Source organism: Dipodomys merriami, unplaced genomic scaffold (assembly GCF_024711535.1).
Source record: "Dipodomys merriami isolate MVZ:Mamm:240054 unplaced genomic scaffold, mDipMer1.0.p SCAF_33, whole genome shotgun sequence".
In the NCBI taxonomy this organism is placed as follows: domain Eukaryota; kingdom Metazoa; phylum Chordata; class Mammalia; order Rodentia; family Heteromyidae; genus Dipodomys; species Dipodomys merriami.
In genome coordinates this window covers 14,581,232-14,604,937 of record NW_027204826.1, presented here as the reverse complement: position 1 = coordinate 14,604,937, position 23,706 = coordinate 14,581,232, and the positions used below count along the sequence as shown (strand labels likewise).

General features: G+C 55.0%; 1 protein-coding gene across 1 annotated transcript; it reads right to left on the bottom strand.

The window, feature by feature from the left end:
• Window positions 1-2,769: 2,769 nt before the first annotated feature.
• On the bottom strand, window positions 2,770-22,943 carry Fam174b (family with sequence similarity 174 member B). Its single transcript, XM_070043184.1, has 3 exons — window positions 22,447-22,943; window positions 9,514-9,645; window positions 2,770-8,185 (listed from the first exon to the last, which is right to left on the bottom strand). Exons 1-3 carry the CDS (start codon window positions 22,758-22,760, stop codon window positions 8,182-8,184), a joined length of 450 nt encoding a protein of 149 aa, XP_069899285.1. The 5' UTR covers window positions 22,761-22,943; the 3' UTR covers window positions 2,770-8,181.
• Window positions 22,944-23,706: the final 763 nt, after the last annotated feature.

The following is a 23,706-nucleotide window of genomic DNA, read 5'->3' as shown; positions in this document are numbered from 1 at the left end:
TGTGTCCGGCTCTGGAGCCAACCTCCTGATTCTTCACCTCGACTTGCAAACTCTGAATTGGTCAAGTTGGTTTTAATTTGCTGATTGTTTTTCAACCTACCTTCTGTCAAGGTCTGAGATTACTTTTCTCTTCTTTTTCCTCGGCACCTATTGCTTTCCGGAGTGTGTGTCTGCGTCTGTGTGCGTCTGTGTCTGTGTGTGTGCGCGCATGCAAGCGCATGCAGGTGCACACGCACCGCGAATTGTCTGGTTTCCAGAATGCTTTGCAGCATTTGTTCATCTATCTCCACGACCACCACTCCCCTTGGGAGATACGGATGATTACACCAGGCCTCAGGCCCTACGCTTACACCAGGTTCTGATTCTCTCTGCGCCACGCCGAATTCCCACTTCACCTCCTGAGTCCCAGAGCCTCGGGCCCACATTTACTTTTTCTATTTTAACTCACTTTCCTGAGGCTGTTGTATGGCGGTGAAAACCAAATGGCCACCCCCTCCTTACCCACCAAAGAACAGACCTTCCTCTTCCTCAGATCATTTAGGATCTGCCTACGATGGGTAGGTAGGAAACAACCCCTATAAGTCACCGAAAGTGCGGAGTAACTCAAGGATGAAGCCCCGTCTTTCTGAATGAGGGTGCTTTCTGCCTATAGGGTTGCTGAGAGGGAAAAACTCGGCCACACAGACCCTCCCTCCCAGGCTAGTTGGGCCTTTCCTCAGATACACAGTTGCCACTCTTACTTATGTTCCCCCCTCCCCTTGGGAGGTCCCCCTTGGGACCACAGCGGGGGGGGGGGGGGGGGAGGGGCACGTGCATAACACCCTCTGGCCAGGACATCTGCATCTGGTCAACAGGGCTTTTGATTCAGAAGTGTTACAGTGTCTTCAGAGTGATTGGGCCAAGGGTGATGGCAGGGTGGCAGCTGGTCCACAGGGTTAAGAGTTCAGAAGGCGGAGGAGCCGGGTTGCCCCGGACACCGGGGGTAAGGGGAGCACAACCTGAACATGTCCACCCCGCCCCCAGCCTGGGCACCACCTGGGAGCTTGTTAGAAATACAGAATCTCAGGCCGCAGGCAGGCTTGGTTAATATGATCTGCTGGGCATGAGGACCCCCGGGTGTCGGCACTCATGTGCCTTCCTGAACCAAGTGGCCTGGGCCTCTGGGGGCCTCTATGAGGACAGAGATGTCAGCGGCCCTGGACCGGCTCCTCCACTAGGACGCTTGGGAACTCTCTCCCCCTCCCCCAGCACCCCCTCCCACTACTGTACACATCTGCAGCCTCCTCCCTCTGCTCCAGTGTTCTCTGGCAGGGTCCTCAAAGAGCAGAAGAGGCCCCGTGCTCTCACCCTCCCCCCAACACCCCCCCCAGCCAACCAGCTGGGGGTCGCCACCTTCCATGATCGCTTCCTAAACCCCTTCAGGTAGGAAGTTCAAGCTGAAGTTCAGGGTGAAGTTCAAGGCTTTCAGACTCCTGAGACCCTTGGTCACTGGGCTGATGATGCATCCGCCCAAAAACATTGTGCTGTGAACACCAAGGCCCTTTTTTTTTTAACCTTGGCCAAGTTCATTCTCTGCTCTTCACACAGTGACCACACGCCTCTCGGCCTGGGCCTGAGCCCCAGTGCCCACCCGTCCCGGGACCACTTTCCAGGGGCTCATGTGCGCAGCCCGTGGGGGGGGTGGGGAATGGACTCACAGACAGAAACCTCAAGGCTCCAGCAGAGTCTTGCTCAAGACTCCTAGACAGGTGGCTCAGTCAGCCAGGATAGTCCCAGCACCTTTCTGCTCCCAGGGTGCAAACAGTTGGAATTCACATAAACCCCCCAAGTTCAAGTCTCCCCCTCATATAGTATGAGGACGCAGAAGCCCACAGTCTCGGGGACAACCCCACCCCCCCAGCCCTCAGGCTCCAGCGCAGACACTCATGCTACAATCAATTCCTCAGGCATCTTCCTGCCTGGCGGGGCCCCTCCAGGCTCTAGAATCTACTCTCCCCCAAGAGGAAAGAGCCCCCTGGGCCCCGGGGAGCCATGGGCTGCAGTGGTGGAGGGGGGGACACAGCAGCTGCCTTTTGTGGAGCCAATAGTTACTGCCCTCTGCTAGGGAAAAAAAACACAGGCACAGTCTAGTCTTGCTGGGCCTGGAGAATAACTGGTCTCCAAGCTTCAGACTTGAAATACTGAAAGAACAAAGATGAAGGAAGGAGGCGATCCCAGCAGGTCTGCGTGACTGTCTGGGAGCTGCCTCAGACACCACCACCACCAGCACCCCTGGGGTCTCGCGTCTTGAATCTCTCCTGCAGACCTGCCTCACCCATGGTTTCTTCTAACGTTTAGTTAGAGACCGGTCTCTTCACGAGTGGCTAACCTCCAAAGACACGCTGTTCTTTTTAAGCTTTGTCTTTAAATGTTGAAATGTGGGCATGAAGAAGTAGGCATAGCAGTAAGTGAAAAAGTCGAGGTCATATGAGGCCAGGTGTGAGGACGGGCGTGGGATGCACAGGCCGCTCATGGTCCTGGCAGAAGCACATCCCTTCTTGCCCTGCCCTGTCATGGCTCTTTACTCTCTAATGTCCCAAGGGCAGGGATGTATTCATCCTCTACAGATTAAACTGTTTTAGTTCCTCCCATTAGCACAGCACCTGGACCAGAAGGTGTTTTGTTATCCCTGTGTCTACAAAGGATGTGTGAAACCGTGGGGGGGGGGGGGGAGTGGGAGGGGGGAACACACCAAGGCTCACAGGAAATCTACCCTAGGACCATTAAGGGTTGGTATTACTTGGACAGTTTATTTTATCTTCTTTATATAAATATATCTTCCAAAAGTTCCACCAATTAAAAAAGATCCTTTAAAAAAAATACACTTCTTATCAAAACTCTGCTATTTAAATGAGTCACAAACATTTCCTCCTAACTTGGGATGCTAGGAAATAAGGAGTGAAGAATTCACCCCAGATCTGGTCTTCTGTAGGCCCCAGGTCCCCTGGAACACATATTCTGCGGAACATTTAAATGCTCACAAGAAAAAAAAAAAAAAAAAAAAAAAAGCATTGAAGGGGGTGGGGTCCCACAAACCCAGATTCCCGCTCCTTAAGGACCAAGCATCTTGTTTACCCCAAACTTGCTCTTCAAATATTGAAATGTGCACAAAGAAACGTTCATAGCAGTAAGTGGAAAGAGAGACGAGGTCAGGTGACCTCCCTGTGCAGAGGGACAGGCCGGCAGGGGACACGCATATACCACACGATGCAGGACAGGAGGGTAGGATGGCCAGAGGAAGCTGTGGGAGGACGGACCCCCTCCCTGGGTACCACACTCAATTCTAGTCTGATTCTACTGCCCTGAGACCTCGTCCTTCCTCCAACAGGAGACACAGCGTTCACCCAGGGAAGCCGAGAGCCGCTTCTGCTGCAGCTTCTTCCGCCTCTTCCTCCTCCTCCTCCCATTTTCCTCTTTGTCCACATCCGAGGACTCCACAGGCTTTTTGCCCAGAGGGAAGAGGACCTAGGGCAGCCACAAGTACCCACCCCCCCAGCATTCTCTCTTTCTCTACCTCTGGAAGAACCCAGTGGACCCGGCTGAGCCCTCGTCCACACCCCTGCATACCTGGCCTCTTGACCTCGAACACAGACAGACCCAGCCCTAGGTGTAGCGTAGCAGGGTAGCACCGGGCACTGAGCACTGGTTAGCCCACCGCTAGCCAAGGGACCGGGCGGGTTCATTACTAAGGCCTCGGCTTCCTCCCCCAGAAGGCAGAAGTGGTAATGCAGAAGCCACTCTGCAGCATCTGCTGTGCGCTGGAGGGGGGGAGGGTGAGAAGGCATGAACACACCTAGTTGGCAGGACCTGGGCCAGCCAGGCACTGCTGGACTTGGGGTGACAGATGAGGAAGGGGGGGTCATTTGTGACCCCTGTCCCACAGGCAGCAAGCATTAGAGCTGGATTCTGGCTTATGCACATGAGTCCCTTCAGAATCTGGCAGTGTTCCTGTCCCAAGCCTGAAACACAGTAAGAGCTCAATAAATAGCTGGCGATCATGGGTCAGATGACTGCACGGCATGCACATCAGTAAAGCACAAACGAGCTCCGGACAGAGCTCAACTTCCCCGACCCTCCCTCAGCCTGAACCCAGCAGGCTCACCGGTTCCCGCTGCTCTTCCCCAATTGCAGGGGGTCTCTCTCTCTCTCTCTCTCTCACACACACACACACACACACACACACACACACACACAGAGCATGGGGGGGGCCCTTCTTCCCACCTAGGAGGAAGCTGAGAATTCATATCTCACCTTCGTGGGGCCATCAAAGGATGGAAAAATATAGAACCATCCCCCACCCCCACCCCTAGCACGAGGAGATTATTCCATTTCATTAGCTACTTTGTGCGCTGCTAACACAAGGTTCCTGTTCTTTACTTTCTATTCCAGAACATTCCCCATAACTTATTGCCCAAGGGTAGTGCCACTAGCTCAAGTGAAGAGGAAGGACAGACCAAGGCCTCAGGGAGCTGGGAGGGAGGGGGGAGGGGGAGGCAGTGGGTGACTGTCGAGACAACTGAATCAGCAATAGTCTCAAAAATAAAATATCAAAAAGGCTTAATAATATGGAGAAAAGAATCCTAACGCTCATTGCTACATGGCTGGTGAGCGGAAAGAAGGGAAGACACGGATAATCTATCCAGAGCAAACAGCCTGCGGTCACATGGCCGGGTCCCTCGGTGGGGGTCACACGGATGGCTTGTTGGGGTCCTGAGACCAGAGCTCGGGGAGCCCGGGGAACCGTTCCTCCAGGGCGCAACCCCACGTCGAATCTCGGACCAGCTGAACCCACTCTTGGCCTATGCTGGGCACGAGTCCTGGCTCGGGTGCCACTGTTTGCTGGCCTATTTGGCTCCGGACAATAATGGGAAAGGCACAGGTTTCCGAAAGCCACGTGCTCGGTACACCAGCCGCATGTAAACAAAAGCACGAGGAAGCGCGTGACGGTCCTGCAGGGCTGTCCACCGGGCTCACGCCTATCATCCACAGTGGCTCAAATGAGAGCAGAGCCTGCACGTGTGAATTCACGGCATTGCTCAGGGAGGGGAGATGTCGGCTGGCTGGGGGAGGGAGGGAGGCCCCGGAGAGGCCTGAGAAGTCCTGAGTCTCAGTTCTTCGTGCTGATGCTGGTGACAGACCCCTCCCCACCCCTCCCCCACTGGGGGCAGTGGCACCCCCAAGGTGCCCTTCTCCTGGGCGGGCCCCGAGAGGCAAAGTCTGGACAGCAAACCCAAGCTGAAGAATGAGGACATCATATACAAATGGGATTTCAGGTTCATTTCAAAAGGGGACACCACACCCCATGTCCCTGCTCTCCCCCACCCCAACACACACACACACACACACACATACCCAGGGTGAATAACAACACAATGAGTGCAGGCAGGCATACAGAAGACAAGACTGTGTGTAGAGAGAAGTGGAAGGGGATGAGGGCTCCCACAGAATCCCGAAAACTAACAGGCAGCCAGCCCTCGGCTCACCCTACACCCCCCCACCCCCCAGCCTTGCTCAAGCCTCGTGGTGAGCACAGCAGGAAAGGCTCAGTGGTAGAGGAGAGACCACAATGAAGCTGAGCACTGGTGGCACACGCCTATCATCCTAGCTACTCGGGAGGCTGAGATCTGAGGATCAAGGTTCAAAGCCAGCCTGGGGAAAGAAAGTCTACTGATTTTTATCTCCAATTAACCAGCAAAATAGTGGAAGCAAAGCTATGGCTCAAGTGGTATCATGACAGCCTTGGGCAAACAGAGCCAGGGACAGCACCCCAGGCCCTGAGTTCAAGCCTCAGATTGGCACAGAACAGGAAGAGTCAAGTAGATGATGCCCTGGTGCTGAAGCCAGCTTTCCTTTCTGGCTTTTACCCACTTAGGGGTGGATCCAGCCTGGGCAAATGCAACTCAGACTAATGGTGGCTTCAGCCAGGCCAGACAGGGGCCAAGGGAAGGTGGTAGTTTCTGACATGACTGGGTCTATATTCTCTGCACCCACCTAAAACACAAGGGTCTCGAAACAGGCTCAGTTCTGCCCAACTGAAGCGCTTGCCCTAAGCCTTGTTGTAAAGCACGGCTCGCCCTAAGCCTTGTTGTAAATCACTCACACACACACACCCTTAGGCCCGCCATGGGCTCCCCACCCCCACTCCACCAGGCCTTGTTGCCTGCGTCCCCAGGGAAGAAAGCACCGCGTTGGCCTCTACCAGCAAACACAGCCAGCGCAAGAGAGAGAGGCCCGCTCCGCTCCAGAAGCGTCTTTATTGTAGAGTCCATGGGGCGGAGTCCCCACAAAGGATCTGGAAGGGACACTGCGGGGCAGGCTTGGACGGAAGGCAGAGCGGAGTCCGGTCCTCTCCTCTGGTCAGCTGAGGCCTAGGACGCCCGAGGCAGACCCAGGGCTCCAGAGCAGAGGGTGCGCGGCACAGGACCTGATGCGGCCCCAGCCTCCAGGTGGTGGGTACCCCAGCCCCACCCCCAGCAGGGGGGGAGGGGGAGGAGAAGGGAGGGCGGGGTGGGGGGTGAGGGGAGACGGGCTGGGCAGGGAGCGGAGGATGGAGGGGTTGCTCCAAGTCTTGCTGTTCTTGAGTTTCATCCTTGGCTGGACCCAGTGAGCACCCAGGCCAACCCTTTCATGAAAGCCTGCGTCTTTCGGCAGTCCCAGGATTTGAACCCACAGCCTCATACTCACACTTGCCAGGCAGCCATGGGCCACACCCCCAGCCTGCCTAGGCTTATTATTGTTTTTAGATTAAAAAATCCTGCTTTCTCCTCCCCTCCCACCACCACCGCCGCCACCACCACCGCTACCTCTGCCTCCCACATAGCTGAGATTACAGGCATGAACCACAGCACCTGGCGTATTTGCTGAGATATAGGGGTCTCATGAATGGTTTGCTTGGGCTGGCCTCAAATCACTATCCTCCTATAGCCTCCCTCCCCTCCCCCCCCCCACCCGGGGATTACAAGTGCAACAGCTCCTCTCAGGAAAACAGAAGTTTTCATCCTAAGGCAATAAACAGGCACACACACAACCCGTGAAGCAACATCAGAAAGAAAAGGATGGAGGGCCAGTCAAAGCCACCTCTCTTAGGCCACAAGAGCCCCCTCCCACCCTCACCCCACAGGGCCACAAAGGCACAACTTGCTTCTAGAAATTACCACAATCTGAGAGAGGCTCAACAAGAGGCCTCTACAAACTTTGCAGGCTCCTGGGGCAGGGAGGAGGTGTGCACACACGCACACAGGAACACGCACACATGAGTGCGCGCACACACACATGTGCACATACATGCACACACAAACATGCACTCGTGAACGTGCACGCGGCATGCGTGCGCGCACACACACAAACACACACGTTCTAGAGGTTTCCAGTCTGGCCTGCACTAACATCTGACAGGATCCCTGACAGTGGCCCTTTTATCAGTCAGCCAAGCCACCGCTCATTAAATAACCCTGGTTATATGTATATAACTATATAACTATATATATGTAATTGTATTTCTAAGACGACACAGAACAGTGACGGGACTGAGAACACCAACACACCACATCAATATTAGCTAAGCCCAAAACTTAACTACCCAGTGCTACCATTCCCTTGATATGTCACATGCACACACACACGTGCACACACACACACACACACACACGCACACACACGTTCCCTGATACCTGAAATTCTTTGTGTCTAGCCACGCTCATGTCTGCGCAGCGGGAGGGGGTGAGGGGGTGAGGGGACCGTCAGAGATTGCAATGTCACCAAGAGAAAGCCAGAACCCAAGCCAGGCAGCCCGGGCGGGACTGGGAAGGCAGAGGCTCAGGAGGTGGCGGGGAGGGGGTGGGGGTGGGGCCGCTGCCCAGGCTGGGTTTCGACGTGGGGTCCTCCATGTCACAGCCTTCACTGTTTCTACTCTTCACACCACAGGAAGGAAGAAGAGGAGGAGGAGGAGGCGATTTCACCAGGGCATCTGAAGGGCGGCAGCGGTGGCAGTGACTGGCGAGCTGACCCTGCACCAGCTGACGGTGACATTCTGAGCCGCACGCAGCGGCACCAGCGTACACCACGCAGAGGACAGCGCCCAGATCCTACACGGCGGCTCGCCAAGCGCCCCGGGCAGGACGCCGACATCTCGGAAGACAGGTTTTACCTGAAAAAAACAATTGGAAAAAAAAAAATGAGAAGTGGGGGAGAAGAGTCAGTACACCAGCCAGCCGGGGACAAGCCACCTGAGCGCTCCCCAGCAGCCACACTGTCACGCCTACCTCCCGCGGTCCCGCCACAGAGAAAACATCTCCCCAGCCTCAGGGCCTCTGAATACACTGTCTCGAAGACACACTGCACTTCCTCCCTTAGCTCCTAACTCAGGCCCCTTCCCTTGTGCTGCACACAGGCCCCCTGGCGCACAACCTCTTCTCTCCCTGGACCCCCTCTTTCTTGGCTCCTCTACCGGTGTTAAGGACAGACAGCAAACTGTTCTAGTAAAAGTCCCAAGAGTCAGCATTGTAGACTTTGTAGGCCTTCCAGTCTCTCAACCCAGCTGTTGGAACAAAAAAGCAGCCATGGGTGGTACAAGATGCTTGGGCAGGCTGTGTCCCAATAAAACTTTATTTATGGGCACTGAAACTGGATGGCAGCTAACTTGCATGCTTCATGAACGGTCATGCCCTACCTCTGATTCTTTTCCCATCCATCAAATGAGGAAACCACCCTGGGCTCCTGAGTTGTTGCTATAGATGGATCTGGCACTCCTGGGCAGCGATGGACCCTTTAACCAAGGGCCCTGGTGGGAGATCTTTGGGTCCTGAGGGGATTGGGGGACCCCAGTGGCTTTCCTCTCTTTTGTCCCCAGGATGGGGGAGAGGGGCTTGTTCCTACATGTGTTCCCGCCACGATGTGCTGCCTGGCCACGGGCCCAAAGCAACAGGGCCACTTAGTTGTGGCTGAAACTCCAAAACTGTGAGCCAAAATAAACCTTTTCTCCTTTCAAGTCGACCGCCTTGGTGTATTCTGTTATTATAACACACAGCTGACAGCACGGTACAAAAACAGGCAGAGGGCTGCTGCGAACCCCGCAGCGGCAGCTTACTGACCCCTCCCACGGGAGAGGAGCTGCCAATCCACAAACGGAACACAGCAGTGCCTACCAAAACCTAACGCAAGTCAGGCACCGGTGGCTCACGCCTGTCACCCTAGCTACTCAGGGGGCTGAGGTCTGAGGATGGCAGTTCAAAGCCTTCCTCCGTCCTTAAAGCAAACTTAGCATTATCATCAGAGCAGAGAAACAAGACACCTCTGGAGCAGCATCCCTCTGGAGGATGAGAGCAGATCTCTTCATCGGCAATCTCCCCCCCTCCCCCCCCCCCAAAGGCCCAAGGCCTAAGGCCTAACCGGAGACAGAATACACGGGCGCCAGGCCTAAGCTCCCCCCACCCCCCGGAGTCCAGGTCCTCCTGAGCCTGGGTCCCCACCTCGCACCTGTACTTGATGTCGAATACTGTGGAGTCTTCATCTTCGTCGTCGTCCTCGTTCAGAGGGGCCATCTCCACACGCTCGGCCGGGGTGGTGATGATGTCATACTTGCGGGTTTTCTTTAACCTCTTTCCAAATCTGGAAGAGAAAGGTGCTCTTGACTCGGGCGGGTGGGGCAGGCGCTGGGCATGGAGCCAATCCAGCATTCGCTGGATGCTGGGGGCCCTTCCATTGGCCACCTGGAGCCTCCAAGCCAGCCCTACCTCTCCAGCGCCAGCAGGATTATGTCTGAGCCAGTCAATCAACAGTAGGGGACAGGTGGGAAAGGCATAGCCAATCAGAGAGCCAATCACCTGTGGCTAGGAAGATCGGAACAGAAACAGATGCTCAGCCTGAGCCAATCAAAACACTGCAATCCATTAGTCAACCAATAACAGGGCAGAAGAGAGGAAGGCATGGCCAATCAGAGCTAGCCATCTTTTGGTAGGAAATGTGGGATGGGACCAATGGGCTCCCTGCCCACTAACCCTGAGATACCATCCTGCCATCTTCTAGACACAAAGAATAAAGTCAGCTGAAAGAGTGGGGAGAGAGGGGGAAGGACTGAGCCCCAACCCCGCTGTGCGGCCAGCCCCTCCCTGAAAAGGGAAAAGCCAACTCCTCTACCAGAGTGCGTCTGGGCCAGGTTTTCTGTCACACGTGGACTAAAGAATCCGCCATAAGAACAAACTCCATCCGGGGAGTTCTGTAACATGTTCACAGTGACACACACACACACACACACACACACACACACACACACACACACACACACACACGGATGTGATTTTCCACTTCCTCTAACATTGTTATGTCCCGCCAGCTACAACTCCTTGACAGTAGCCCGACACTTTGCCTCGGGTTACCTGTGGACAGGATTTCCAGAAGACAAACACCAGGACGGAGTCCTGAGAAACAGGAAAAGGCCACCCGGCCAGAGAGCATCTGAGATCTTCCAGGGGTCCCTTCAGGGGCAGAAGGGCAGCCCCGGGGGGACAGAGCCCTCCCACTAGCTAGGACTACCTGAAGCCCTACCTGAAGCTACCTGAGACCCCAGGTATGGGGTCAGACTTGGGGTCACAGCCCACAGTGCCACAGCCTGTGGAGCAGGGCAGCTAGAGCAGAGCAGCCTGCGGACGGCGTCTAACAAGAGAAAGACGTTCAAACTCCCCTCGCTCTGCCAGGCACGGGGACACGCCCCTGTTCTCCCTGACATGTGGAAGGCAGACAGGAGGGTTGTGGTTTTGAGGCTAGCCCAGGGAAAAAGGCAGCAATAGGCCATCTCCCAAACATGGTGGTTCACATCGGTAATCTGGAGGTGGAGGCGGAAAGAGCATAGTCCACAAAAGGCCCAGACAAAAGTGTGAGAACCTACCAAAAGCAAGTGAGAACCTCTTAAAAACAAACTAAAGCATAAAGGATTGGGGGCGTGGCCCAGGTGGTGGAATGCCTGCCTAGCAAATGTGAGACAAATTGAGTTCCATCCCTGAGCGGGGGAGGGAAGGAGGGAGAGGGAGAGAGACAGAGACAGACAGCACCCGTGGCTCTTGCCTATAACCCTAGCTACTCAGGGGGCTGAGATCTGAGGATCACAGTTCAAAGTCAGCCCAGGCAGAAAAGTCCCCATGAGTCTTATCTCCAATGAACCACCATAAAACTGGAAGTGGCACTGTGGTTGGAGCTGCAGAGCACTAGCCTTGAGCAAAAGAGCTCAGGGAGAGTGCCCAGGCCCCTTGAGTTCAAGTCCTATCACCAACAAGAGAGAGGAGAGGGAGAGGAAGAGGAAGGAGAGGGAGAGGAGGGAGAGGGAGAAGGAGAGGGAGAGGGAGAGGGAGAGGGAGAGGGAGAGGGAGAGGGAGAGGGAGAGGGAGAGGGAGAGGGAAAGAGAGAGGAGGGAGAGGGAGAGGGAGAGATCTTTTGGCTTTGAATGTAATTCTCAAGCCACAGTTTGTTTACCCAATCTTCTAACCACCAGTCAGAAAGGGGTCTCCAACCAGCAGGAGTGCTGCGTGAGCAAAACCGGGGCTGCAGGAGCCCAGGGCCGGCTGGCAGCTGGGAGAGAGGCCTTCCTTTCCTGCCTCCAGACACAAAAATAGACAAAGCAAGTCTCGTTCCCTCCTGGAGCCGTCCTCAGATGCGGACCCTGGGAGACTGGGGTTGGGGTCCCAGCCCTGCCCTCCCTTGGGCCACACTTCCCAACACACCATTGGCTCCCCCTCCCCCCCAATAATCTCGTTCTCCCCCCAATCTGGGGCTGGGGCTCTGGGCAGATCCTCCAGCCCTTCTCAGCCTCCCCCGACACACCCCACCCAGGCTGCCCTGACTCCTGAGGCCCCCAAACACAGGCCTCCCACGGCCGGCCTCCAACAACCATCTTCTCCCCTGGGGCCATGGCTAACAGCGGCCACGACGCCGGCCTACCTGCACCCCCCAGCGGTGCACATGGGACCCCATCGCAGCCACCAGCCCACAGGCACCAAGGCACGGCCAAGATCCAGGGAGGACACCTGGGCCAGTGGTCACCGAGGGGCCTGCCCTGGGAAGCGGGCCTCCAATCAAGGTGTGGCCCACTCCAAAACCCAAGCTCTTTGCCCAGGACAGGGTGCTCACCTGGGAAGAAGTTACCCAGGCTGCCAGCCAGCGCCTGCTGAGACCAAAAGCAAGCAAAGGAGGCTGTGTCCACAAAAGGAGGACGAGAACAAAACCTCTCCAGCTCAAAGATCCAGAGCCAACTAAATGGACCTCCCAGTTGAATGCAATGCAGGTTTCTGTTGGTTCCCAGTCCCCTGGGATGAGGGAGGGGAAATCGGCAATACCCTAGGAGCCATTTTGAACAGAAGTGGGGGGATGGGTTCCCCAAATGGCAAAAAAACACCAAGGCAGAGCCCCACCAACCTGCTGGGGCACTAACAATCAGATGCCTCCCCTCCCCCCCAGGATAGAGAATCAGAAACAGACCCAAATTTACCCCAGAACTAAGTGTGCAATAAAGGTGGTATTTCAGCATGAAAGTAAGATTAAAAAGAAAAAAAAAAGCCACCCACAAGATGCCCACTTCTGCCATTCTGTTTCATGGTAATTTAGCTGGGGCTAAAAATGAAATCATAAAAGTAGAGAAAATGTAAGAGAAATCCAAAATCCATTTTTTAAAAAAAACCAAAATGATGACAAAAATCAAGCACATAAAAACAATTTTTTTTTTTTTGGTCGGCTGTGGGGGCTTGAACTCTGGGCCTGGGCGCTGTCCCTCAGCTCTTCAGCTCAAGGCGAGCGCTCTACCACTTGAGCTACAGCGCCACTTCCAATTTTCTGGTGGTTTATTGGAGATAGGAGTCTCACGGTCTCTCCTGCCTGGGATGGCTTTGAACTGTGATCCTCAGATCTCAGCCTCCTGAGTAGCTAGGATTATAGGCATGAGCCACCCACCAGCGCCCAGCATATAAAAACAATTTTAAAGTCGAGACAAATGATAAACTTGGGGGAAATATTTCCAAATTATAACTAACCTCCCTGATACACGTGGAAAGTTGCTATGTATCAGTAATAGAGATCCATAATCTAATTAAAAAATTATTGAAGGATATAAAACAGGTAGTTCACACACTGTGGGTGAAGAAAATGAATGGCCCTGCATTAATCCTAGCTACTCAGGAGATCTGGATCACGGTTCTAAGCCAGCCTGGGCAGGAAAGTCTGTGAGACTCTTCTCTCCAATTAACTATCAGGAAACCAGAAGTGGTGCTATGGCTCAAAGTGGTAGAGCACTAGCCTTGAGCAACAGAACTCAGGGATAGGTTGTGAGTTCAAGCCTCACAACCAACCAAACAGAAACAAAAACAAGTCTTACAAGGAATAAGGGAAATGAAAATCTAGCCCTCCTGGGAGATTCCATTCTGCATCTACCAATTTAACAAAAAAATCAAAACCTCTGGAAATACTATTGGCCAGGATGAAGGAAACAGATTCTCATTAATGACTCAAGGACATGAACATTGTTACAACATAGCAAAGCTTCAACCAGCTTCAGCCAGCAAATCCCCTGTTCTCCTGGCTACTTGAGAAGATTGTCAGCCCCGGCAGCAAAGTTCATGAGACTCCATCTCAACCTACAGCTAGGCTCAGCAGTACACGCTTGTGATCTTAGCTGTGTAGGAGGCACAGATCAGGAGGATGCAGCTGAAGGGGTAACAAAAAAAGAAAATCTGACACTCAACAGAAAGAGCTGGGCGTGGCAGCTTACTCCTGTCAAACCAGCTGCCTCAGGAAAACCTGAAACAGAGCAACAGCCCGTGGGCACAGACAGACTCAGAGACAAGCACAGGACCCCTGTGCCCGCCTTCCTGATCTCTCTTCCTGGGCAGTACAGCCCAGATTCCAGCCGATACTGAAGAAAGCAGCTGCTGCACCTCCAATCCTCTCCTGACTGACACCCTGGTAACCAGGTGGGCGGACCCTGGCAGGCTAGAGCTTTCCAGCACATGGCCCAGGGCTTTTCTTGGTAACTCCAGGGCTCTGTGTCCCACCTGCTCCTTTCCCACCCTCCACCCCCGAGGGAAGGTAAACTCTCCTTCCCCGAGTCAGCACAGCCTGGCTCCCAGCTGTCAGAGGCGCCCGGGGCCCCCAAGTCCCTGCCTACAGCTGCCAGGTGTGTTTGCCAAGGGCTGGACCCACTTGGTCTGTGCCAGGGCAGGGAACCTTTCCCAGAGAAATCATGTGGCTGCTGAGAGGGCAGACGTGTCCATGCCTCATGGGCTGCCCACAGCCTTTCTGCCTATGTGCACGGTTTTGTACCGGCTTGCAATCGTGCTGTGAAGATCTAAACCATTCAATGACAAAGGCACAAGGACCAACAGGAACCCTGGAAGCCGCGGGATCAGGATGCCTGGAGACACACACCTTTTGCTGGGCACTGGTGGTTCACATCTGTCATCCTACCTACTCAGGAGGCTGAGATCTGAGAATGGAGGTTGGAAGCCAGCCCACTCTGTGAGATTCTTACTTATAATATCAGAAGTGGAGCCCGTGGCTCAAGTGGCAGAGCTCTCATCCTGAGCAACAGAAGCTCAGGCACTGCCCCGGTCCTGAGTTCAAACCCTAGGACCAATGTGCACACATGCATGTGTGTGAGCATGCAAGCAAACACACACAGCGTTGTTTTCTCCTCAGTGCTAGGCCGGGTGTTGGAGACACAGCTCACAAGGCCAAGGCTCAGCCTGCCAAATCCAAACACCTGAGCATACATCCTACTCTATGTATCTGCAGACCCACGACCCTTCTCCACTCATGAGCGTCAGTTCTCTCCTCCGTGCCATGGGATAGGGAGAGGCGATCACTGGAGCCTTGGGTGTAGAAAGGTCACAGGAACCAGGGCCTCGCAGGGCTGCAATAACCTAGCCCGAGCTATGGGTCACTGCCTCTCCTCTAAGCCACACCTGTCAACAAGAGTGGCTTCCTCCTTCCTGCACCCCAGAAAATAAACACCAGGTCCAGATTCCTGGCAGATCGCCCTTAGATTAAGAACACATTTTGTTTGAAATGAAATCATACCAACATGATTCTAAATGCATGCTTCCAGAACTGTCTTTCGCAAGCAGTTAGAGGCAAAATATCAGCCATGTAACCAAAAGGTACCCAGCAGCTGGGCACCAGTAGCTCATGCCTGTCGTCCTAACTACGTAAGAGACTGAGATATGAAGATCATGATTCAAAGCCAGCCTGCGCAGGAAAGTCCGTGAGACTCTTATCTCCAATGAGCCACTAGAAAGCCAGAAGCAGGGCTGTGGCTCAAAGCAGTAGAGTGCTAGCTTTGAGCACAAAGCTCACAGACAGCTCCCAGGCCCTGAATTCAAGCCTTATGACCAACCCCATTGAAAAAAAAGAAGTATCCAGCATCACCCAGAAAGATTTCTCTGCTCCCATCCAGGGATTTTCCGCCCCTGTCTCCCAGCAGGATCTCTATCGAACTCAATACTGGAGCCCCTCCAAGCCCCACCCCTAGTTAGCCTGAGAGGTGTCTAGGGTCTCCAGAAGGCCCAGGGTTTGCAAAGATGCCCAAATACAAATCATACACAAAAATCAGAGCCCTGTAAGACAGAGGACTCTAAGTTAAATCCAAGAGGGACTTTTTCAGTTTGACAGAAAGAAAACTGCAGCAGATAGCTGGTTCTCAACAGGACCATTAATAAAAGTAGTCACAGGCGCCTCCTTCATCCGGGAGCTGAGTTGCCAAGGAGATGCATTAGGGCCAAAGATCACCAATTATGTCTAAAAGAGCCTTGGAGGTAAGTCAACACACCTGTCTGGTCACTGCAGCCATTGTGATGTCCTTCACAGGAAAAGCAACACCAAGAGGCTGGGGATAAATTACATCTGTTTGCAAAATCCCATTCTTTAAATACAGTAGGATACTTGGCAGGTAAAGGGGACCCAGGGATCAGGATGACACAATCTTATTCTAGACTTCTCAAAAGCAAGTGCTCTAATGAATGATGGAAAACGGGTGTCAGGAAAGTTCAGGTAACTGCTCACGTGGGCAACCAGCAGACCAAGAGTTTCTCACCTCCAGCACTGCTGATGTGGAAGCTAAGTAATTCTCGTGTGTGTGTGTGTGTGTGTGTGTGTGTGTGTGTGTGTGTGTGTGTGTGTGTGTGTGTGTGTGTGTGTGTGTGTGTGTGTGTGTGTGTGTGTGTGTGTGTGTGTGTGCTGTCTACTTTTGGTGCTTCATTGGTGCTTAACTGGAGATAAGAGTTTCTCAGCCTTTCCTGCCCAGGGGCTGGCTTCACAGAACAGATCCTCCTCAGATCTCAGCCTCCTGAGTAGCTAGGATTTCAGGCGTGAGCCACTGGCACCTGGTGGGACTGAATTCTTCTCTACAGAATCCCTGCAGAATTCTGAGCCACATCCTGGCCTCTAACTGCTGCTAACTCCACTCACATTCCCTCACTTACACCCTCAAGTCTTGACCAGACATGGCCATATGTCACCAAGGGAGTACAAGTCCCCCCCAGTTTGAAACCACATAAGAGCCCTTATTTTTCCTAGGTGCTATAATTTGTTTCTGTGGGTGGTGTGGGTGGAGGGGAGAACTGGATCAAGGACATGCTCTCTATTCTAGATTGCTTTTGTATCATATTCACTTCTCCCATGTGTTTAGATAAAAATTAAACATAAACCAATCCTGCCCATGTAATTATAACCCCTCTGTACAGTATGTTCACAAAAAAATAAAATTAAATTAAAAAACATTAAACATAAACCAGGTGCCAGTGGCTCACACCTGCAGCCCCAGCCGCAGCCTCAGCTCAGGAGGCTGAGATCTGAGGAGGATCTCAGCTCTTCGAAGCCAGCCCGTGAGCAGGAAAGGCTGAGAGACTCTGATCTCTTCTCTGTCAACTTGGGCAGGAAAGTCTTTCCAGGCTTGGTTTCCAACTAGAAGCCAGGGTGGAAGCACTGCCCAGGTGGTAGAGTACCCACTGGGCCTTGAGTACAAGGCCTTGAGTTCAAACCCCAGTAGCAGCAAAAAAGGTAGGCAGGCAGGCAGGCAGGCAGGCAGGCAGGCAGACAGACAGGCTACCAGTACCCTTGGCCATAGATACTAGACAATGTCCTCCATCCCTCCTTTCAGATTGTGGGGTTTTACAGAGACTTTGGAGCAAGAAGCTGGTATACACAGCTGGGTGAATGGCCAAACTCACCGTGAGGCAGAGCCTGCATGTGGAACTGGGAGAATGGCCAAGGAAAGTCACTGTTTTGTGGTGGCCAAGTTTCCCTGGCCTCTGGCCACCCTGTTCATAGGACAGCAAAAGACAGCGCCCGATTCCCAGGACTCAGAGGTAAAGGTGTTGTAAGGAAAGCCCTGGGTCACAAGGTAGCTGATAACAGCCGTCCCTGGCCTCCGCTCCAGTCCTTGCCAGATAGCTCCCCACGCCACTGCCATGGAGAAATGAGTTTCCTATTGCACACACAGCAGGGTACTGGTTTGACTACAGAAACTAATATTCTCTGAATTAAAGGGAATACACACAAGGTGAGCCATGGGTCAGGTGTACAGCATCTGCCCAGCAAGTGCAAAGCCCTGAGTTCAAACCCCAGTGTTACAAGAGGAAACAGATTCTTAGCAGACAATAAAGAAATACAGCCCTGCACCAGTGGCTCACACCTGCCATTCTAGCTACTCAGGAGGCTGAGATGTGAGGATCGTGGTTCAAAGCCAGCCCGGGCAGGAAAGTCCCTGAAACTCTTCTTTCCAATAAACTACCAGAAAATAGAAAGCTCAAGTGATAGAGCGCTAGCCTTGAGCTAGGCTAGCGCTCTATCACTTGAGCTGAAGATCTGAGGGTAGCACTCAGGCCCAGAGTTCAAGCCCCACGGAAGGAAGGGAGGGAAGAAGGAAGGAAGGAAGGAAGGAAGGAAGGAAGGAAGGAAGGAAGGAAGGAAGGAAGGAAGGAAGGAAGGAAGGAAGGAAGGAAGGAAGGAAGGAAGGAAGGAAGGAAGGAAGGAAGGAAGGAAGGAAGGAAGGAAGGAAGGAAGGAAGGAAGGAAGGAAGGAGCGAGCAACAAGGTCCCAAAGCATGCCCATTGGCTGGGCAGCATGGGAGAGGCGTATAATACTTGGTGTTGGTTATGTTGCCAGGTGTGGTAATTCAAAACTGCAATCTTAGCTACCTGGGGAGATCGGAGGGATCCCGGTGAGAAGCCAGCTCAGGCAGGAACATGCTAAAGACCCCATCTCAACCAAATGACTGGATTAAGTGGTGAGAGCCTGTCATCCCCAACCCAGGGACGCACAGGCAGGAGAATGGAAGTCCCAGGCCAGCCTGGGCATAAAGATCAAGACCCCAATCATGAAAGTAACCAAGACAAAAAGGGGCTGGAGGCATGGCTCAGGTGGTAGAGTGCCTGCTTGCCATGTGAGGACCTGAGTTCAATCCCCAGTACTGGAGATAAACATAAATACAACAAATAAGTAAATGCCTGTGTGTTTTCCTCCACAATACATGCTTTCTGCTTTTTATGTTAATAGTTTCCTTGCATCTTTATTTTTCCTGTTGTCTGACAAGGGACCTCCTTGGGGGAAAACAAACAAGAAGGCTGGGACTGCCCTTTTTATTATTACTTTGGCGGGGGGGGGGGGGGGGGGGGGAGGGTTGGTCATGGGACCTCAACTCTAGGCCTGGGCGCTGTCCCTCAGCTCTTCAGCTCAAGGTGAGCGCTCTACTACTTGAGCCACTGAGCCACTTCCGGCTTTTTCTACTTACATGGTGCTGAGGAATCGAGCCCAGGGCCTCATGCCTGCGAAGCGAGCACTCTACCGCTGAGCCGCCTTCCCAGCCCCTGGAACTGCCTTTTTATATGCAGCCACACATTACCTTACAGTAATAAAGGGCATGGCCCAAACCCCCCCCTCTGGTGTCCCATGTGGGCCATGCCCCACTCTGAGTGACACCAGCAGCGAGGTGAGACGCGTGGAACTCCAACATTCTTTGGCTAAAAATACCCTGAATAAATGCCAGCCCTTGCTGGGAGCCACACTAGGTGTTAAGATGAAAGCCAGCCCATCCTCAGGAAGGGGAACATGGCTGGCGCGGTGGAGGCGGGGAGGTGTGCTGTGGAGGCTCTTTGGAGGCAGGGAGGCTGCTCAGACCAGGAAACAGGGGAGGACACACCACCATATGAATAGGGTGAGGGCATGGTGGGAGGGTCATGGGGGAGAGGGTGCCCACGGGGGTGCTGGTGGACTCAGGGACTGAATTCCTAGACGGAGGTGCCAGGCGTGGTATCTGAGCTCCTAGATGCAGGGGCTGGGACGCGGACAATAGGTTCCTGGGGCTGCCAAACTTGGGTTGTGAGCCCGCCCCCTGACCTGACCCTATTTAGGCCTGGACCAGCTCAGACACCATTACGCGGTGCCTCAGGTCCTACGTCCTGTGTCGTGTGTCCTGTGTCCAGTCTCCTGGCTCTCCTCCGGTCACCACGGCATCCCACTTCAGCTCTCCACGGGGGTTGATCTGGTTTGTTGGGACTGTTTTTCTGCTCTTTCTCTCCTCTCAGGTCTCGTGGCTCGGTTTTCTGACAGCGGTAAGTGCGTTCGCAGGGCTGCAGGGCTGCAAGTGTTGGCGGCAGGTCTGCCTGCAGTCGCTGGCCTTTTAATAAAGACTCCCAACTCAACCTCTCAAAACGTGGCTTCTCTATTCTCTCGCTGTATAACAGGGGATAAGAAAGCAGCATCCCAAAACACAGGGAAGGACAGGATGAAGAGAGACAGAGCCGGAGACCCAGCCTGGAGGCTGCCGTGTGACTCCGAAGAGGAAGGAGGTGGCGGCAGGTGGGTCATTCACTGGGCCTGGGCCATCTCGAGGAATGTTCAGGTCCGGGCACCTGTGTACTAAGGAGCTGGAGAGCTCCATACCTGTAGAGCCTGGCCAGCAGAGAGGAGGACCCAGGAGGCCCTCGGAGACAGACAGTCGGCACACTCCAGAGGAACGGGCCCCAGCCGCCGGCCCTGCCTGGACCAGGCTGACCCGCAGAATGGCCTAGAATCCAGCAATGCCGTGTTCCACTCTGGAAGCTGCAGCTTTCCCATGTGCAAAGCAGCACTTGGGAGCTGGGAACCAGCCAGGCCCTTCCCAGCTGAGGAATGTTTCCAACCTTTGTCTGAATAAGAAGCTCCAGGGGCCACTCACCCAGAGAGCCCCCCCCACCCCCCATGCACACCTGCCAGGAAGGCAGTGGAGGCCCAACCCGCCTGGCTGCTTCCCAAATGGCCTCGCCTTCCTTCAGCCAACAAGGACCCCCTTCTAGGCCCGAGGGTGGCTCTCCCACCTCAAACCCAGCGCCCACATTCCCCTCACATCTGGTGACAGGCTGCCGCCTCCCTTCCCCCCCCCCCCCCAGCTAATAAGGAGCAGACTGGCAAATAGTTGAAATAACTTCTGACAAAGGACACACAGCCTTCCGGGCGCAGCCTATTTTGAGCTCGATGCCTTCAAGCCTCCAGGCTGCTGGCTCCTCTGGGCATTCATGGCCTCCAACTGAACAATGAGGCGAGTGGATAAAAGATGGGGTGACTCTGCTGAGGGCCAGGTCCCCCACAGGGCACAGGGCTGACCTGGGCACCCCCACATCAGGGCTGTCTGCCGAAGGCAGGAGCTGGACCGTTCCACATCATAATGCAGCATGGCGGACAACAGGTGGAGTGAGGGGGACGGGACACATGCCAAGGCTGGGGCTGGGGAGGCCAGAAAAGAACCCCAAGAAGTCCTGCGCCAGTGGCTCACACCTAATCAGCTACTCAGGAGGCTGAGCTAGGAAGAAAGCAGTTCAAAGCCAGCCTGGGCAGGAAAGTCCATAAGACTCTGATCTCCAATGAACCACCAGAAAATCGGCAATGGTGTTGTGGCTCCAAGTGGTAAAGCGCTTGCCTTGGGCAAAAGAAGCACCCAGGCCCTGAGTTCAAGCCCCAGGACTGGCAAAAAGAAAAGAACCCAAGAGTCACGGTTTTCTGTGCCTCTGTGATTGGAAGATGTGAAGTAAGAACTGGGCTGGAGGTGGACCGCAGGGAGCTCAGAATGCCACACAGAAGTAGCTCAGGGTATGAAGTTCTTCAGCAGAGGAGTGAAAGAAGACACGGGGTGGGGAGGAAATGAACAAAGAGACAAACACGGGGGAACAATGATGGGGGGCGGCGAGCCTCGGACCACACACCTCGCCCCTCTCATGCAGACCACTGGCATCTGATCCCACAAGCCCGGATTCACTCCTTGAGAGTAAACCTCTCCACATCTGGTTTCTGCTCCTCGGCGACCGAGCAAGCCCCGCACCAGCCCTCCGTGGCTATGAGACTCCCCAGTGCGGAGTGTGGCCATGGCTGGGGTCAGGCCGGCCCGAGCCACAGGATGTGTTTCATACCCTACAAAAACAGGCTTTCTGAGCGCCAGGAAAGTGGCCGGCTCGCCTTCCCTGTGGTCTGCCCAGTCCCCCCACACACACCCCACTGCAGGGACTGTCCAAAGTCCCCACTTTCTCCTTGACCTTGGGCGACCTTCCAGCTGGCCAGCAAGACCTCTTGTGCCCCTGTACGTCACCAAGGCCACCAAGGGTCACTAACATCACCCAGCCCAGTGCCCACCCCAGGAGTCAAAGAAGTGTCCGAGGGTGACCCCTGTAGAAACATCATTCTGAGGCAGTAAAAGAGGGGAGGAAAAACGGGGGGGGGGGGGTCGGGGGGAGGGAGAGAGAGACTGAAACAGAGTCATGCACAGAGAGGGAGGGACTGCAAGAGACTGACGTGAGAAGGGGCAGAAAGATTAAATTTAGACAAACCTGAATTCACATCCTATCTTGATCGCTGGGTTTTCCCCAGCTGTGAACCTATTATCATTCATATATATAATATATATGTACATATATATATATGTATGTATACATATATCTCAAGCCAGGTGCTGGTGGCTCACACCTGTAGCCTTAGCTACTCAGGAGGCTGAGATCTGTGAGGATGGAGGTTGGAAGTCAGCAGGATGCAGGAAAGCCTGTGAGATCCTTAACCTCCAGTTAACTACCAGAGCTGGAAGTGGAGTTGTGGCTCAAGTGGTAGAGCGCGGGGACAGCGCCCTGGCCTTGAGTTCAAGCCAAAATAATAATAATAATAACAACAACAACAACAATTTGACAGACAGACACAGACGGATAGACACAGACTGACGGGCCCAGGCTGGCGGACGGAGCTGGTGGAGGAAAAAGAATTCCTAAAACTGTGTGCCCAGGGTAGACAGGTGAGCGCCCGGGGCGGGGAGCCGGGGACGGCCGGGGGACCGGGTGGCCCAGGAGTGGCCAGGGGCCCGGGGATGGCCGGGGGTAGGCCGGGGGCCGGGGGTGGCCCGGGATGGCCCGGGGGACCCACCTGCAGACGCGCAGCAGCAGGCAGGCGACGAGCAGGGCGCTGAGGACGCAGGCCGCCGCCGCCGCCGCCTTCAGGGCGGGCAGGCCGCGGAGCAGCGAGGAGATGCGGGGGACCAGGGCGTCCCCGCTGCTGTTGGCGCCGCCGGGGCCGGGGCCGGGGCCGGGACCCGAGCCGGGCTCGGCCCGCGTGGTGTTCCCGGGCCCCGGGCCGGGCGGCGAGGGCTCGGCCCGGCGGGCGCGGGCGCCCGGCGCCGCCAGGAGCGCGAGCAGCAGCGGCAGCAGCAGCGGCGGCGGCGGCGCGGGCGGCGCGCGCATGGCGCAGGCGGCGAGGGCGGGCGGTGACTGGCCGGCGATGGGGCGAGGGGCCGGTGGGTGAGCGGACCGGAGTGCGCGCGGGGAGCCCCGATGCCGCACCCGCGCGCGGCGCCGGACACAGGACGCCGCGGAGCCGGAGAAGCCCGGAAGAGCCCGCGCGCGCCGCCGCCGCCGTCAACACGTCTTGAGTTCATTCGACGGCTGCGCCCCGCCCCGCCCCGCCCCGCCCCGCCCGCCGCACCTCCCGAGGTTCGGACCCCATCCCTCGTCCGGCCCCGCACCCGCGGAGCCCACCTCCAGCGCGCGCCGGCCCGCGGTGCTCACCTCCCCGGGGCCCTCGGGGTCTCCTTCGGGCCTCTGCGCCCCGGCTCACCTCCCCGGGCCCTCGGGCCTCCTGCAGGCCTCTGCGTCCCCCGCTGTACGCTTTGCGCGCCCGTCCTCAGCCTGGGCTTGGGGTCCGGATCTGGCTGTTGGGTGGGTCCTTGACTTTCCTGCCCAGGCTGGCTTTGAACCTCGATCCTCAGGTTCAGGAGGAGCATCGGCCTGCACTGCCGGCCTGGGCAGGTGACATGGGCGGGCCAGCTCATCGTAAGATACACATGCCTGTTCTCATAAATAATTCATCTTCTGTATAGGAAAAAAAAACTGTCCGAAGCTAGAACATTTAAAAGACATGCCAGGGCCTTATTCATAAAATAATCACAGACAGTATGTGAAGTGTCCCTGGGGCTGTAAGACACTGGCCAGGGTCTGTTTTGGGCCTGGAAAAGGCTCCATCTGATCTCGTCAGCTGACATGCGATAAGGACCAGGCCTTGCCCCAATCTTTCTGTGCAAGCCAGGAAATCACAAAGGTAACTCGGGCAACGGGCACAGCCACGAAATCCAATCCCCAAGTGCACAAGTGCTTTTTGTGCCTCCATGAAAATAGATCAGCTAGGAAATAA